Consider the following 18783-nt stretch of genomic DNA (forward strand, 5'->3'; position numbering starts at 1 on the left):
GGCAAGCAGTTACTAGGTGGGTACAAATCCATTTGGTGTTCACTGGAGATTAGCAACCTATTAGGCATTTATCAAAAATTTTCCTGTGCTAACATGTTTGGAAAGAAGGTTCTTATCTCCTTCTGAAGAAGCACAACTGACTTTTCATGGTTTTTTTAAACCTTCTGGAGTAAGAACATGCAGAGGTGTAGGAGCAATGGTTGAAATTTATGTCAAATGTGGGGCAATTTTGATTGTTATGAACAAGATGCTTCATATTGCTTTTTTTTGTGAATTTGTGTGAGAAGGTTTGAGGAGAAGCCTGGTTTTTAAATAGAAAGGTCAATGGAAAGAAAAATTGGAAATTAAAAAAGTAATTCTTGGGAATCATATAGCTTCAAATAATTTCTGGTCTTGTGTTAGAACCCTTGCTGCTTTTTCATTATTTCTATTTTTATTCTTTTATCAATTTTGAATTGAGTTGGAAATGACTTGTCAAGTTTGGGACAGCTTGTGGTAAAAGGAAAGAACTGACCAAACAAGCTTTTTTTTTGAGGGGCCAGGTCTAGAGGTTAATTGCACATTAAGCCTTGATTCAGAAGGTGTAAAATTTATTGATAACAGAAAGTTAAGAAAGAAAGTATATTGTTGAAAAGTCACACAGAAGCTACAAAGGGATGCAGATAGGGTTTTTTATTCTCCTTCTTATGAATCCCTGTGTTTCGAGAACATTTCTCTGGTTTTATGCCTTTTATTTTGATTCTCTGCCTGCCAATAATACACTACTTTATCCTGATATGCATATTTATCAATCTCTCTGCAACTGTTAATTCTTCAATGTCAATCTGCTTCCTCTGCCTTCTGATCATCCAATGTTTCATTCTTTAGGTTCTTGAAATCAATGAGCTAACCGTATCTGTGCTGATTTTCTTTTAATGTAGCCATTTCTGAACCATAAAAGCAACAACAGCAATGTAACAAACTGCAGTTGTTTCTTCAGGTACCTCCATTATTTTGTGTGTAAAAGTTCTAATGAAAATGTGTGATGTTTCATCAATACGAACAAACTGAACAGAGGACCAGTTTCTGGCATTCGGCAAGTGCCAGAGGATGGATTAGATGCAGGACAGAAGGTTTCTGCACAGATCAGCTTATCTTATTCCTTAGGAGTAGCTGGGGAGACAAAATATTAATCCAGTGCAGTTGGAAGTCAGATAAAACAGCATATTTGAATGCAAATGTCATCAAAGCATGTTTTTTTTTCATAAATTAAATTTGAGTTTAAAATCTTAAAACACACAAAAGGCCACAGTCAAGAGGCACAGAAGGAAGTACAAGCTGCAGGAGGTTGTGGAATGGCCATAAAGTGACTAGAATGAGTTTACATTTGCTGTCCAGTGGGCCATAGAACTAATGTAGGTTTGCAAGAACATAGATAACGAGCATGTAGGATTTGTGAAGAATAGCATAATGGCAGCTATGTTTTATAAGTTAGGTTACACAGTCTGGTACAGAGGAAGTGCTTATAGAATTGAAACAGTTGATAGGAAGGGAGAGTTCATCAGCATAAACGTGGAAGTTGTGAATTACAAATAATTACAGCCATTTGTTCCAAAAGATCCATGTCAGCATTAACAGTCCACACAAACCTCTTCCTACCTTCTTCAGCTAACCTCATCAGGATACCTTTCTATTTTTTTCTCTGTCTTTTCATGCCCACAGAGGACATCCATGATGTAGAAACGGGATGTGGCGACAGATTCACAGGTAGCAATGGACAGATGGGAAAATAAGCCACGACTAGAAATTCATTAGCCATGTGTGGATCAGACAAGAAGCAAACAAAGACAATTCTACAGAAATGGAAAATGAAGGAGCAGTCAAGAAGAAAGATGGCATGCTCTGTTGTAGCAAATGTCACCTTTGCAGAAAATGCCATTTATGACTTTGAGCAAAGCTATTTGAGGAGGAAATAAATGGGATTGAAGGTATTTAAAAGTCACATTTTGAAAACTGCTGCACAGAATAACTTCATAACATGACGTCAGAAAAGAAAGTTTAGAGATGCAGCATTAATTTAAGAGGACAGTTATGTCGAAATCTTTTACTATTTTGATGACACAAGTGACGGATCTTGACTAGACTCTTAATTATCAGTTGAGGCCTCTCAGACCAAGATCTCTTTAACAATGTCAAGAATCCTCTAAAATCTCTACAGTGCCAAAGTGCCAACAGTCACAATCAAACAAATACTAATAATTCATCATCTTTCTCTTTTAAGAACTCTGACATTTTCAATGTAGAATTTTAAATTTCATTTTGCCTACTATCGTTAACCATCTTACCTAGTGTCATAAGTGCGGAAAAAAGAAGCCAACCAGCCTGAGTGCGGTGTACTGAAAGGCGACTATTTTGGATTGCAGTACGTAAGAAGTCCTCTGCTTGGGTCATTATCAACTGGAACAAATTAAAAGTGGGTCTTGAATATACATTAACCAATGCTAATGAACAAAAACTTGTTTAACAGCGCCATACAAACAGAAGTCTAAAAATTTGGTGTTCAATGACAAAACAGCAGTGCTTAAAATCAGAGATAGTAGGAACTGCCGATACTGGAGAATCTGAGACAAGGTGTAGAGCTGGATGAACACAGCAGGCCAAGCAGCATCAGAGGAGCAGGAAAGCTGATGTTTCGGGTCTAGACCCTTCTTCAGAAATGGGGGAGGGGAAGGGGATTCTGAAATAAATAGGGAGAGAGGGGGAGGCAGATAGAAGATGGATAAAGGAGAAGATAGGTGGAGAGGACACAGACAGGACAAAGAGGCGGGCATGGAGCCAGTAAAGGTGAGTGTAGGTGGGGAGTTAGGGAGGGGATAGGTCGGTCCAGGGAGGACGGACAGGTCAAGGAGGGGGAATGAGGGCTAGTAGGGAGGAGATGGGGGTGGGGCTTGAGGTGGGAGGATAGGTGGGAGGACAGGTTAGGGAGGCGGGTATGAGCTGGGCTGGTTCTGGGATGTGGTCGGGGGAGGGGGAGGTTTTGAAGCTTGCAAAGTCCACATTGATACCATTGGGCTGCAGGGTTCCCAAGTGAAATAGGAGATGCTGTTCCTGCAACCTGCGGGTGGCATCGTTGTGGCACTGCAGGAGGCCCAGGATGGACATGTCCAAGGAGTGGGACGGGGAGTTGAAATGGTTCGCGACTGGGAGGTGCAGTTGTTTGGTGCGAACCGAGCGTGGGTGTTCCACAAGTGCTTAAAATCAATTTACTTCTGCTTCTGAATCATCATAAATTTTTTTGTCCAAATAAACATTAGCAAAATCATTACCTTCCCTTTCTCATGAGGGATACCCAGCGGACATTGCTGGACTGCTCCTAGCAGTGCTGCTATTGCAAAACTGTAACCAGTTACCGCTTCAGGGGAAGATCTGAGAGCACTCAGGCGTTCAGTGCAACGATCCAGAAGAGGAGAAACCTCGGAGGGCAAAGCCACTGCGAAACAACGCAAACACCAAGCTGCAGCTAATCTAGCTGAAACACTGGGATGTAGTAGCACTGAAATTACTTTGTCGAGCACACCTGACAAGAGATGTATAAAATTTGAGTTTTGACCTGCATTTTAAAAAAGAAATCAAATTCAGCTTTTTACCAAAACATTCAAAACTTTAGCCTACAGGCTGGCTGCTAGTTCGGTTGTTCCATATTTTTACTGACAAAGGACTCACCTACTGCTAACATAAAAACAAGCAGACATGAGAAAGATCAGACAGTTGAGTACATCATTTCATAAAAATAGAGATTCACCAATGCACCCCAAAGTCTAATTGTACTTTAAATAAGATCGGAGTTTTTAAATATTCACTAAATTTCCCAGAAATAGATGTTAATTACTCTGTTGCATTCCAACCTTGAAATTGTCTTTCACTCCTCATATAGTACTCCACAGGGCAAGATTTTTATTGCGAGAGTGTACTGAGCGTATAATTCATATGCAAATCAGTACTGACACGAATAATATCATTTTAGATGCAATCGCAGTTTGTTGAAATGACCTGGATTTTGCAGTCGTAATGATAGACTCATTTTCAGCATTCAGCTTAATTACAGTTGAGAAATTGACATCAATTTCTAGCATCTGCACATGCGCAGTTAAACACAGAAATCCACAAATTGCTTTCAGTGATTAACTGATCCTCCTCAAAATGTGCCACTGAAGTTGTCCCAGATGACCATTTTTGGAAATCAATTGAATTTACTCTAACACTACTGTACAAAAAAATTCTAAAAAAATAAGCCTTATTGAACAAAGCCTTTTTTCTTAAAATAATGCAATAAAGTCAATGGCTTCTGACAACCTCCTAGACCCTAGGCAAATTTAATATTCAGAAATTTTCAAATTTCAAATCAGATCAAACATCTGTTGTTAGTGAGGAATATTTATTCCATTAATAACTTGGGCCTTAGACATGTCCCCAATCTTAATTTCACTCTCTGTAAACAATACATCAATATAACACGTAACACATTTATTTCTCAACTGCTGCATGTGAACATTCTTCAATGTGATAAGATACTGAGTAACACGACTGTTGCTGGACACCTGGTGATCACTTTAACTTGGCTTCAGAATCAAACTAACAACAGGAAATGCAAGAAGCAATCCTGAGAGTTCACTGTTTTTCCTTTCAAGGCCAAGAGAAAGTGCCATTACTGCAGACCCCAAAATTTAAACAATCATTTTGATATATTTTCTGGACTGCAAAATATCTCTAGAGGAATTGAAAATTTAATGGCAGATGTGCATTTTAAGCATATGCTGGTACTCAGACCTCTTGGGTGGTACCTTCTAATGACCTGCCAATGGATTCAGGAGACCCATTGAGAGAAGTGATGTCTCCTTATCTGTTTTAAATCCTAAAACTATGACCTCTCATTACAGATTGCCTCACACAAGGGTGATAAAATCCAAATTATTAAATCTGATACAAGATAGCTTTTTGACAGATTACTCTACTGCTCTTACTCAGGAAATCTCATATGTACGTCTAGGTCTTGCAGTTCCTTAGGATAGAATCCATAATATGAGTCATGGAATCTTTCATGGGTTGAGTGATTAAAACGTAATCCTACCAGTAACCGCAAGCAACATTTTGGATAGAACATAGAACATAGGGCCTGTACTATGCTGTACAGTTCTTCGGCCCATGATGTTGTGCCAAACTTTTACCCTAAGCCGAAGGTCTATCTAACCTCCACCCCTACCTTATACTATCATCCATATGCCTATCTAATAGCCGCTTAAATGCCCCTAATGAGGCCGACTCCACTACCCTCTCTGGCAATGCATTCCACGTCCCTACCACTCTCCGAGTAAAGAACCTACCTCTGATGTCTCCCCTATATCTACCTCCACTCACTTTAAAACTATGGCCCCTCGTAATAGCTGCCTCCACCCTAGGAAAAAGTCTCTGACTATCCACTCTATCTATACCTGTGATCACTTTGTACACCTCTATCAAGTCACCTCTCATCCTTTATCGTTCTCAAGAGAAAAGCCCTAGTGCTCTCAACCTCTCCTCGTAAGACCTTCCCTCCATTCCAGTCAACATCCTGGTAAATCAGCAAAGTAAAAGATTTCCATTTAATGAGAGGAAAAATTGTGCATGAACTCATTCAAACATATTTTCACATTCTCTAATGTAAAAATTACAACACTGCAGACACATTAATATTCAGATGGACAAATTGGAGAACAGCAACTCCAGATGAGACATTCGGAATTTGACATACACGCTCACAGATCAGAAGGCAGCTATGCATTTCCACATCACATTGGTCATTTGGTGTCAACTACAACAGCTTGTGGTTGGGGTATTTCACTGCCATGGATCCTGCTTTCCATGTTCAGCCTAAGGGCATGTCTAATTATCAGTATTACAGGATAAACCACAAATGAGTCTTAACAAATTAAGGCACTTGCCCAATGTGACACGGTCTAGTTTATTGCATAATAGCAAAAGGTACAATTAACATTCAGTTGTTAGGTACAATTACAACTATCAGGAGCCAGGGATGACACGTCTGTCCCAATTGAGATTTTTATGCTAGAACTACCCGATTTGTTGCCGAAAAACTATATAGCATCAGAGCGGGTGGAGCTTAAGGCAACTATCAGAACCATTACCACATACAAAATCTCGTACTGAAGGTCTTATCGCATTACCTATTGTGGAATCCTGAAGTAATGGGGCAGCAGTAGAACCAAGGCCTTGCACTAGACTGCCCAATTCTTGTAGGGTACAGACGAGCACATGTTGGCTGGCAGACACATCCATTGCATCCAACTTTGTCTCCATATTGGTGTCACTCATTGCAGCATCTAACAATTAAGGTAAATATAAAGCAAAGGATAAGAGCACACAAAACACGAGCAAAATGACTAGAGAAGCTTCGAGCTGAGATTATTGCTCGATTGTTACACTAAGTTGAGCTTTACAACCTAGGAGAAAGATAAAGAGAGTTCAGAGGCCAGAACCAGGTTCAGTTCAGAAGATCCATACCAATACATGTGCTGTTCAAAAGACAAAGTAGTCAAAGCTTTGGTATTTCTTCGCTGATCCGATAAATGTCAATGAGTTGGCCTGTGTCTCTCTGCCTCTGGGATAGACAGTAAAAGAGAGAGTGACAACTGGTAAGTATGCAGAAACTCACCAAAAGGAAATGCTTGTGAATTCATCAATTGAGTTTGAAATTTTCAAGCAAAGCCAGGAGTGATAATTCACTGAGGTTAAATGTTTGTAAAGCATATTGCTGGAGAAAAGTGGTGATTCTTTCCTAATGCTGTTTGTCAGACTGTTCCAAATTATGTACATAGCTTTGTACTCTTTTCACTATTCTTCTGCGTAACTAGACTTACTTGCTTTTGTTAAGAGTAAATTGACAGTTTTGTGTGAATATGTTTAGTGACAGGCCACCACTGTAACCAAAGTGCAAAAATAAAACTTTTGATCTTTTAAACCAGGTCTGACTCTGGAATCTGATTTATCCAGTGTTACCATCAACTGGGATTAAAACAAATTCTTAATGCATACTACTTCTGAATTTAACAAGCTACATTCCTGGAAGAATCCAATGGTGCATAATGTAAAAATATTAATCGTAAGATGGGATCCTTTCTTATAAGGTTTAATTTGCCATATATTATCAAGAACAACATATGAAGCACAAATCACATTAATTGACAGGTAGCCGCTATGTAGGGCTGGAATAACAATCATAGAAACTGTAATAAACTTATCAGATTCAACGTGCAAAGATGTAAAGATCTAGCTGTGGAGCCCATGTTAAAAACTGGATTTCAACATAAAGCTTTCCTTGCCTGGCATGAAGATTATCCGAGATTGGTTCTAGTTTCTTACCTACAGCTTTATTCTGTTTACCCACAACCTGGCAGATCTCTTTTGCTGCTGCAATCTGAGCTTTCTCTCCAAGCAGACTTCCTACCGTGGTTCGAAGGATAAATGAAACACAACGGCGACAACATATGGCATCAATCTGAGTTTGTGTAGCTTTTGGGTGAGACATCAACTCCAAAATATGTTCAAGTAAGGCAGCAAAATTCAGTTCCAACCACTGACCACCAAGTGTAGAAATAAAAGCAACATAAGCCTAGAAAAAAAGTGAAATCAGTGAAAACTGTGATTGCTTCGAATCTCAAGACTTAACAAAATCCATTTGAATAACATTGCATTATTCAGTTAATTATCCCTTTCCATCACACATTTAGCGATTAAGTTCAAAATCAATGGAAACTGCACAATACTAAAGTAAGTAATCTGTAGCTCATCTTTGTGTCATTTGTACATGATAAGTGGTAACCATAGGGAAAAGTGTAATTACTTCAAAATGTCTGGGGAATTTGCAAGTGTTTGAAAAGAACCTGTAAAGATTTGTATCACTTGTAAAGGAATAAAGTATAATTTTTGGATAATAATAAATACTGGTCCGTACAACCTCAACAATTGATGTGGAAGAAATACTGAAAGGAAGGAAATTAAAATACAGAAGCCTTGTGGTAGAGGTAACAAAGACAAATCAGAACATCTGAACAGAGTGAAGGTGGGCAGCAAGTAGACTCATATAGCTGGATTCCTGAGCAGTCAGAAAGCACATTTTGTCTGTTGCGACTGTTTCTATCACTTTTGAGGAACTGAATGTCCAGAATCAGCCATCCCATGTGAAGATGAAGGTGGTTGACCTACAATACCACAACTGACAGGATCCAATAGTTGAGAAGGTTTTAAGAAAGAAGTATTTTGTGGAGGTTTGTGTGGTAGAATCAGTTTACATGAAAATCGGGCTACTTCCTTGAAATAAACACCGAAATTCTGCCCTGGGAAGATCTGTGCTTTAAAGAGCTTTGAGGCTGAAAACATTGGCCACACAGGCTAAGATAGACTTTCTGGTATTGGCTGTTTCATGTATAGTTTTTAATTCATTCCAATCATAATTTGATTGTTAATTTATATCATGTAAATTACTTCTGACGAGTACTGAAGTAAAAATTATAGCAAGTGACTTCTTTCAGTTATGTCTTCCTTCGACAATTGTTTGATAAACTGAGGTTTTTTTTGGAAAAAAGCTTTTCCCTATGGGGATCATAACGAAGGTACACAGAGATCACCGGCAAGGCCAACATTTATTACAAATCCCCTGTTGTCCTCAAAATGGTCAGCCACTATTTTGAACTGAAGTTCACGTGCTACAAATATACACAGAATGTTGTTCGAGACTCAATTCCAGAACTTTAACCCAGCAACAGTGAAGGAATGGTGATAAGTTTTCATTTGGAATGGTGAAAAACATGGAGATCAATTTGCAGATGTTGGTACTCCCATGTAACTGTTGCCATTGTTCTTCCAGGTGATGAGGTCACTGGTTTGAAGATGCTATTGAACCTTGTTACAGTGCATCTTGTAGACAGTATACTGCTGTAACTGTGCCAGTCCTGGAGGTGGTGTTAATCAAGTAGTATGTTGTTTGGATAGTTTCGAGCTCGATGAGTGCAATGTATTTCATCACACTCCTAACTTGTGCCTTGTTGATACTGGATAGATTTTGGGGAATCAGCAAGAAAAGGGCAATCACTGTAAAATTCTCAGTATCTGAACTGTTCATCACCACAGAATTCATTAGGCTCGTCTCCCTAAGTTTCTGGTAAATGGTAACCACAAAGTTGGTGATGAAGATGAATTCAGCATTTTTAATTTCACTGAGATGCTAGGGAGAGGATTAGATTATTTGTTATTGATGATAGCTCATTGCCTGGCACTTCTGTGGCATGCATGCTACTTGTCAGTCATCAGTCCAAGCCTAAATGTTGTCCAAAGCATACCACATGGAGGTATGGACTGAGGAGTTACCAATGGGACAGAAAACTGCATTCATCAGCAAACCTGCCCACTTTTGACCTTTACAATGGAGGTAAGGTCACAATAATGCATTAAAAATTCTGGGCCAAGAGCACTACCGTGAGCAACACTGCAATGATGCTTTCACACTGAAATGAATAGCCTCAAACTCTTAACCACCTTCTCCGTATGACTGCAACTAGTGGAGAGTTTCCCTTCAATTCCCATTGACTTGAATTTTGTTTGGGCTTTTTGGTGCCAGACTTGATCAAATGCATCCTCAATGTCAGGAGGAATTGCTTTTCACTTCACTTCTGTAATTCAATTCTTGCTCATATTAAGGCAAAAGCTACAATGAAGTCTGGAGGTGATCGGTCCTGGTGGAATCCGAACTCAGCTTCAGCGAGCAGGTTATTGCTATTTAAGTGTCTCTTGACAGCTCTGTTGATAACATCATCTTCATTCTGGTCATGATTGAGAATGGATTGATGGGGAAGGAACTGGCTGTATTGGGTTCATGCTGATTTCATTTTTGTGGACAGAACATAACTGGGCAATTTTCTAAATTGCCAGGTAGATGTCAATGTGGTAGCTGTACTTGAACAGCTTGACTAGGGGTCTGGCTAGCACTGGAATCACACAGCACAGAAGATGCAGACGTCCGCAGCACTGTAGCTGGTGTAACATCAAGGCCTGCAGTGTACACAGGGCACTTAGCCATTTCTTGATATCATGTTGAGTAAATCAAATGGGCTGAAATCTGTGATGCTGGAGAGCTCAGGAAGATGTCAATTAGTCAAAAAGTAACAATGACTTACAGGTCAAACATCATAATCCAGACTTCCTTCAACCTTAGTGATTAACAGCTTCTGTGGGATTAATAGTTGTCAAGTGTATTACTGGTTCATAGTACACTACACAGTAAGTGATCATTCCCCTTTAAAATAAGGAGGATGGTCACAAGCAAGAAGCAAAGAGAGCATTCCAAGCTTGAGAAAGTAGCATTTCAAAAAGCAAACTATCAAATAGTTTAACATTTTCCAGAGATTTTTCTTACATAATACTTATATCCTTTTATATATTTATATACTTCAATACTTTTTGATTCTTCAATAAACAAAAAGGTAGTTAAAAGAGACTCCACACATGGTATCTCAAAAGGCAAAATTCAAAATGTAATTTCGAACCTGAGTTACTCCAATCCGAATATCCCGGTTCACAGAGCTTCCTCCTTTTAGCATTTCTCCACTGACACGCAAGAACCCGCTGCCGCCTCGCGAGAAGCCAGAAGCTAGCAAGTCCATTGCTTCCGCCAGCATGGTTTTACGAACAACTAGCCTCACACCTGAGAGAAAAAAGAACAACTAACGTTAACTTTTAAGCACTAAACCCAAAGACTACAGCAGTACACAGCAGAAGTACTTCCAATATATTTTCTAGCTTATCAATTAGATTTAATCCTCCCAATAGTAGACAATGATATTAAAACGGAGGAAAACAGTGCACAGTTTCAATCCAAATATGCTGGTTAATACAACAATAGAATTCAAAGCCTAGTTTTACGTGTTACAAACCCTCCAGATACTGACAATTTTTTTTTGTTAGAATAAAATGCATCCCGATGAGGTCAATGGAAAGAAAGCAAAAGGACAATATTTCACTTTTTAAACATGTTATTGTAACAAATCAACTAAAATCAACAGAACTAAAACATTAACACGTGAAGGGCATTTTGAATAAAAAGATAAATTTCACTTCAAAAGGACTATATTTCAAGTAGTAATAAGAATTTCCACGACTTTGCGCACAAATGTTATACCACATGCCATCTCTCAGATTCCATAGCTTGACATATTTTGAAGGATTTCTCGTCTTCCTTCTAATTGTTTCAGTCTTTGTCACATTCACCAGCAGCCATATACCAACTAAAGTCCCTGGTCACCCTCATTACTGATAATGCGCAAGTCACAAACCCTCTCTCACTTCGGTCACAACAGTCCCCATGGCATAAAATCTTCAGAGATTCTCTTCCTTCTCTAACTCCTTCAAACAGTCTTATGGGCTCTGGTAACACTGACACAGTGCCTTACCAAATCAACAATACCACACCCATCCAATCTTCAGTGTTTGTCCCAACCAACTGTACAATACATTCTGTAACACAGTCTCCATTCTATTCTCAGAGCCCTACTTCAATGTCAGGATCCGGTTTAAATAAAAACTGTCAAACTGAAAACTGACCATTTAAAGAGGAGACTAAGTTTCCTCTTTACATAAATTACCAGCTTCTAAACATGAAACACAGACTGGAACCCATCCTGTCAATGCAATTAGCTTTTGATTTACTCTTTGTTTCTTAGTTGTTCACGCCTATCACAAACCGAGAACACGTGGGCATTTCTTGGAATTTAATGATGAATACTATCAAAAAAATTAATTACACTCTTTCCAGAGACATAGCAACCATATAGGTCTTGAAGAGACATCACACAAAACTAAAACATGTGCTTTCCAAAGCACAAGTCACCAAAAAAATTGAGCAGCATGGTTAATCAAATGCCAAACTAAGGCCCAAATCTGTCTTTGCTTAATTTTTAAATTCATGATATTTACTGAGTAACCTGTTTAGAGATGTTATTCTGACCTCTGGAGGTGGGACTTGAACCTGGGTATACTGGCTCAGAGGTACAGATACAACTGCGGTACCACAAGAGCCCTATATAACTTGTAAATTCACACGAAGTGGATGAAATAAGTTGCACACATGAGAAAAGCAATCAAGAGCCATATACAACTTTCCAGGGCTTAAATACCCAATCAAAGTTATTGGACACAATCAAGTCCAGACTATATGCTCTCCAGGAGGGAACAAGTGGATATCTTTTTTACTATGGTCTGCTTAACACAGAAATTTTTTTCCAAGTATTTATATAAAAGCATACTAACTTAGAAATGAATGCAAAACCAAAGAAAGCAGCATTAAGTGGTTATAGGAGGAGTGGTTGACAAAACTTTTCCTCAAGGGATTTTTGTGATTCCTATTGAAAGGAAAGGATGGAGGAGAATTTTGGGGAAGAAATTCCAGATAATGGGGCCTATGAGCTGATGGCATGGATAGCAATGAAGGGATGAAGTCATCCAACAGATTACTGTTTGAGGTATGGAGAGCTCTGGAAAGGTTATCAAGCTGAGGAAATTTGCAGAAACAGAGCTTAACAAGATCTTCAAGTATTTTAAACACAAAAATGATCATTTTAAAAACTAAGGCAGTATATGACAGATAAGTCAGTGAGATTAACAGTGTTGATAAAATTGAACTTAGTGTAGAACATGACATCAGCAAAACTTTACGGGCTCGGCAGGCACTGAAATTGCCATACTTAGTGATAGCAAAGGAATGGATGGCTACGCTTGTGGCAAAGGAAGTCAATGTTACTTGGGTGGAAGACAACAGTTATAGAACTGTACTGACAGAAGTTCCAAGGTGGCCCAGGATACGTTATGAGCATGAGGTGCACCATTCAGAAGTACTGGTTAAGACAAATACGATTTCAGCTGTTTGACATTTTGAATATTTCTTCAGAATGTAAGGCTTCATTTTAAGTTAAACACCTGCTTAATTAAGCATAGCTTGCTTAAAAAGATCACAGCAGACAGAAGGATGTAATGGGTGACTCAAGTTAGACACTTATATTATCCAATCTTCTTTTAAAAAAGGATCTTGAATATCCTTCAAGTTAAAAGGATAGGAGTTCTGCACCTTCACTACAATTACGTTGAAACAACTGGAAGAATTATCAACTTGATCATATGCAGCCATTAGGAAACTAGCTCCAGATCTGTTATTTTGTGACAATTATTTCAATACTGAAATCTTATTTCAAAAGCCAAATTAGTTCAAATAAAGTTGCAACAAAAAATTCCAAATGTTCAATATAGCACCTACCGGGACCCTGCTTAGGCACCACAGCTGTAGCCAGAACAGTACCCAGCAATTTTGAAACCCATACTCGCACATCATAATTTGAACCTTCGAAGGCTTTAAAGCAAAGTGTAGCAACATTCTCCAGTTCTGTGGTCCACATAAACACAGCTTCATTTTGAAGTTCCAAAAGACACTAAAAAGAGCAAAAATATTACAATTTTCCAGAATTCACAATGCAGTAATCATGGTACTAAGTACACTGGGAGCCAGAGAGTACGAGTGAAACATAATGCTCTAATTCCACAGATCAAATATTCTGGCAAACCATTCAGTGTAGATGCATAACTTCACCATATTGATAGATTGTGGATCATCTTTGCTTTGTAAAGATAACTATTATTCAAGAATTTTACTTTCAAAGCAATAGAAACACAAGACCAGTAACAAAAAAAATGTATGTCTAAATGGGAGAGAGAGTGCTAGAACCTTCACTGATTTTTCATGATTTTATCTTTATTCCTTTATCAATTTTGAACTATGAGCTAGAAACGGCTGGCGCACTTTGGAACAACTTGTGTTAAAAGGAAAGGAAGAAGCTTCATTTGTTTGTGAAGCCAGGCCTAGATGCTAGTTGCAGGTTGAGCCTTGATTAAAAGGGTTCCAACAGACGTACTGACCCTGGGGAACAGCAAGGTGTTTAAACAGATAGCAGAAGTTAGCTATTAAATGAGGTCAGCACCTGGGAGTTGGTCCCAGCAAGTCTGAAAGAGATCCTATCTTCAAGCTGGATGGCATTTATTGAATGGTAACTGAGACCTCAGGAGGAGTTGATCAGTCTATCAGGGCAGATCTGGAATAAAAGTTGTTTTTTAGAAATTCATTTTTTGAGAAATGGTTCTGGGCTGCTACCGAGATAACGAAGAGCTGACAGCTCCTTGCTGAATTTGATACATCACTTTCTGGAAGCTCAAAGAATAGAAAGCTGGGTGATTTATAATTACTGCAGGTAAGTAGTGGCCAAAAGCTTTGGCAAGTGTTAATTGGGGAAGGGGCAGTGAGTTTAGGATTAGAGCTAATCTGTGCAAAGTCTGATATTTAGAAACATACAAACTTATGTAACATGTCTCTGAATTATCTGAGTACTGCCTCCTTAACAGTAGTCAGTTGTCGAGCTTTCACCCACCTTTCTTCAGTGCTTTGGTAAAAGATAGGAAAATAGAATGAACCATTAATAATGAAACACATTCAGATTCTTTCGTTAAAGGTAAACTCCCATTTCTGACAATGTACTAGATACATGACCTCAATTTTAGCTAGGCATTCAAATTAAGAGATACATCAAGAGAGAAGCAGTCGTAAATATTTAAGGGGATATTCCAGAAAGCACACAATAGATATGAAAGACAGTTAGCCAAAAATGTAAAACAGATAGGAGAAGTTTCTTCAGGTATTTCAAAAAGAAATAACAAAGTAAATGCTGGTCTGACAGAAAATGAATTAAGAGATGGCCAGCAAATCAGATATTTTGCACCAGACTTCACGAGGCAGGGGGGCTGAGGGAGGGCAGAGGGCAGAAGGGAGAGGGCCAGACACACAGTGAGAGAGAGAGAGAGAGAGAGAAAAAGAGAGAGAGAGAGAGAGAGAGAGAGAGAGGGGGAAGAGAGAGAGAGGGGGAGGTGGAGGGGGGCTTTTTCTCTAGCACATTGATGACACATCAGGAATTGGAAAAGTTATCAATTTCCACCTGGCTTCACCTGGGGTTAAACTGGCCACCAACATCCACTACAAACTCACCAACTCTCATAGTTACCTCGACAATCCATCCTCACACCACGTTTCTTGGAAAGACTCTATCCAGTTATCCCAGTTTCTTCATCACATCTGTTTCAATTATGCCAGGGGCATCTGAAATGTCTACCTTCTTTCCTCAAACGAAGATTCCCCACCACCGTGGTTGACGGGGCCCTCAACCGTGACTGACCTATCTCCTGTACTTTGGCCCTCTCCCCTTCTCTTCCTTTCTACAACAGCAATAGGGACCCCGGTCCTAACTTACCACCCCACCAGCATCCACATCCAAAGGCAGCCATTTCCACCACTTCCAGCAGGATGTCACCAGACAAGTATTCCCCTTCCCCTTTTCAGCCTTCCACAGGGATCATTGCCTCTGAGATACCTTGGTCCACTCTTGCGCCACTCCCACAAACTCCCCACACCCACATGGCACCTTCTCATGAAATCAAGAGGTGTACCACCTGCCTGTTTACTTCCTCACTCCTTACTATCCAAGGCCCCAGCTACCTGAAGCAACTGTTTACCTGCATTTCACTCAATGTAGTCTACTGTATTTGCTGCTCACAATGTGGCCTGCTCAACAATCGGGAAACGAAACGCATACTGGCCAACTGCTTTGCTGGTGAAGACGGACATTCTGTACACAAAAATGATCCTGAGCTTCATGTGGTCTGCCACTTCAATGTGCCACTTGTTTCCCTGGCCAACATTTCTGTCTCAGGCTTCTGCAGTGCTCCAGCAAAGCTCAGCGCTCCCTGGAAGAACAGCATCTCATTTTCCACTTGGGGACTCTGCAGCCTTCAGGATTGAATATCAAGTTCAATAATTTTAAGGCCTCAGTACCTTCACCTATGTCCTGACCCCAACCACCACACACAGGCCTATTCATCACGTGTACCACCAAAACCAACCCATTGACAGTTACTACCAGTCTGCATTAGGGGTCATTGATTCTCCAAGGCTCTCCTTTACCCATTCCTCTGTCTGCCCAACTGTTTTTTTCTCTGTCTCTGGGCTCCATCTCCACCTATCACTTACTCCTTCCCCCCCACCTCCTCCTAACCTCATCTTCATCAGATATACCAATCTTTTCCCAGTTACAATCAGTTCTGAAGAAGGGTCACTGGACTCAAAATGATAACTCTTCTTTCTCTCCACAGATGCTGCCAGACCTACTGAGTTTTTCCAGCAATGTTTTTGTTGTTGTAAATAGCGCTAATCCTTTTTCCCATATCCACAAAACACCTATCTTAATTTCAAACAAAAGTTCTAGAAGTGAATTCCACAGCCTCATGCATAATTAAGACTCTTATAATCTGTTCGGAATCCCTTATATTTTATCTTTTGCTTCTATGATCATTCGTTTGTGATCCCTCAACTATGAGGGCAGTTATTTTGAAGTAACCATGTCTGATCCTTCCACTACTTTAAACAACATATTAGTTCTGTTATTTGATCATTTCTTCAGATCTGTATTTCTTCATCCTGGATGACTTCCTAATGATTCTGCTTCAGACCATGGCCTGTTTCAACATGTGGAATAACTGTACTTTGGGATATGCTGTCATTTTATTAAATCTTTATGATTAAGATGAAATTGGATTAAATGATTATGATGAAACCTTGAATTTCCTTAGTTTTTGGCAAGTAGAAACACTGAATTCTGCGCTGTTGCTCAGAAGAATTCTTATGATACATACAGTATAGGACAGAAAAACTAATAAAAGGAAATCAAACAAGACTAATAGTGTATTAACTAGCCATATGATGACCTTAAGTTGGCTGAAAGTAATTCTAAAATTTCAGAAATGTATACCTTTGCTGCAGCACAGCGAACAGCCATTGATCGATCAGTCAAGCATGAGCGAGCAGCTTTGTAGATATCTCTGTGACATGATGCAGCAGTGGCTCCTTGTCCAGACAGAATCTTCTGCAAACTCAGCATAATCTCATAGCGCCCTTGGGACTAGGTGACAAATTATGCCAGAGATAGACATTAAAGATTTTTTCATGTCAGTAAGATACTATTACACAGATTCAACAGCTACTAAACAGCAAGGTTGCCAATTTGTACTGAGATTTAACATTCTCCAAGAGTATTCAGCACAGCAATAAATATCTGATGCTCAATTATCTGTTCAACTGGCCACATATCAAAACACGTGATATTATTTCTATTAACTTAGCACTACCCACATTTACTTTGAAATAGATTCTTTGGACTGGCAAGATTCTGATAGGAAGCCTTGACTTACCTCAGCACTTTTCATAGCTTTCAGCAAATTTCCTACAGTATCCATGTATGTATTCCCCAACATTCTTCCCAGCTGTTCATACAAGGCCCCCAAGCAAGCAATTCCTGCCCTGTAAGCAAAGGCCAACAAAATGAATTGATCAAAATATAAAAGCGCTGGAGAAACTCAGCATGTCTGACAGAATCAATGGAGAAAGAAACAGCCTTAATGCTTCAAATCTCATACACTCTTGCTCAAAATTGAGTTCTGGAGAGGAGTCATTTTGGTCTCAAAACTTTAACTCTGTTACTCTTTCCACAGATGCTGCCAGACCTGCTGAGTTTCTCCAGCATTTTCTGTTTCCATTTCAGATCTCCAGCTTCTTAGAGTGAATGAACTGCTCTGGTTTAAACATAAATACGTCATTTAAAAGAAGAAAACTGCTGAAAAATACAAGCTTGAAGCCATACAAAATAAATGCTGGATTTAATCGCCATGTCAGATAGCATCTGCAGTAAAAGAAAAATAAGGATTCTGATGAAAGGTGATCAACCTGAAACATTATTTGTTTCCTGCTCCAAGGTACCACCTGATCAGCTGAGATTGGCAGGGCAGGTGGAGCAAGTAGTTATAACGCATCCAGTATTCTAGTCTTCATTAATAGTGGCACAGAGTAAGGAGGTTATATGGGACACTAGTGACATCACAGCTGTGAGTATTGTGTTCAGCTCTGGGAATAACAATTTAGCAAGGATGTGAAGTCTTTGGGAGAGAGTACAGAAGTTGTTTATGAGAATGGTCTAGTGTTGCATAACTTCAGTTATGAAGACTGATTGAAGTTGTTGGGCCTATTTTCCTTGGCAAGGAGAATGCTGAAAGGAGATCTGATGGAAATTTTCAAAATCATGAGGAGTCTGAACAAAGTAGATACGGAAAAACCGTTCCCACTTGGAAGAGGATCACAAACCAGATAGCATAGATTTAAAATGTTTTGCAAAAGCAACAAATGCAAAGTGAGAAAGAACTTAGTCACATAGCAAGTAACCATAATATCACAGGATATAGGAGCAAAAGTAGACCAAGTAGACCATTCAGCCCATCAAGTTTGCTCAACATTCGAAGAGATCAGGGCTGATTCGATAATCCTCAACTCCACTTTTCCCTTACGATTAAACATCTGTCTATCTAGGCCTTGCACATATTTAACAGTCTGGCCTTGATAGCCTTCTGTGGTAAAGAATTCCACAGATTCACTATGCTCTAAGTAGTTCAAAAGGTAGGAGAATTTTCCAAAGCCAAGATGCAGCGAGCCAGTGCAAACACAATGGGATAAATGTCTTTCTACACTGTGACAGTTCTGTAATCCAGTGTAGAAAATTACCAATGTAAAAATACATATTCTGCTCTAATATCACAAAGGAGTGCTGCACACAAATGACTGCT

General features: G+C 39.3%; 1 protein-coding gene across 1 annotated transcript in view; it reads right to left on the reverse strand.

Moving 5' to 3' along the window:
* LOC109918397 (HEAT repeat-containing protein 5A) overlaps nt 1-17475 on the reverse strand; it is a 34833-nt gene extending 17358 nt beyond the window's left edge. Inside the window, exons 1-8 of the mRNA XM_048592267.1 lie at nt 17362-17475; nt 16923-17072; nt 13334-13505; nt 10575-10732; nt 7396-7645; nt 6201-6356; nt 3306-3556; nt 2325-2436 (exon numbers count right to left, since the gene is read on the reverse strand). Coding sequence (XP_048448224.1) covers nt 2325-2436; nt 3306-3556; nt 6201-6356; nt 7396-7645; nt 10575-10732; nt 13334-13505; nt 16923-17072; nt 17362-17424 — 1312 coding nt within the window. The 5' untranslated portion in view covers nt 17425-17475. The remainder of the gene's footprint in view (nt 1-2324; nt 2437-3305; nt 3557-6200; nt 6357-7395; nt 7646-10574; nt 10733-13333; nt 13506-16922; nt 17073-17361) is intronic.
* Between the last annotated feature and the right edge of the window lie 1308 nt (nt 17476-18783).

The sequence above is a fragment of the Rhincodon typus genome, unplaced genomic scaffold (genome assembly GCF_021869965.1).
Source record: "Rhincodon typus isolate 14 unplaced genomic scaffold, sRhiTyp1.1 hic_rhity00000915, whole genome shotgun sequence".
NCBI lineage: Eukaryota > Metazoa > Chordata > Chondrichthyes > Orectolobiformes > Rhincodontidae > Rhincodon > Rhincodon typus.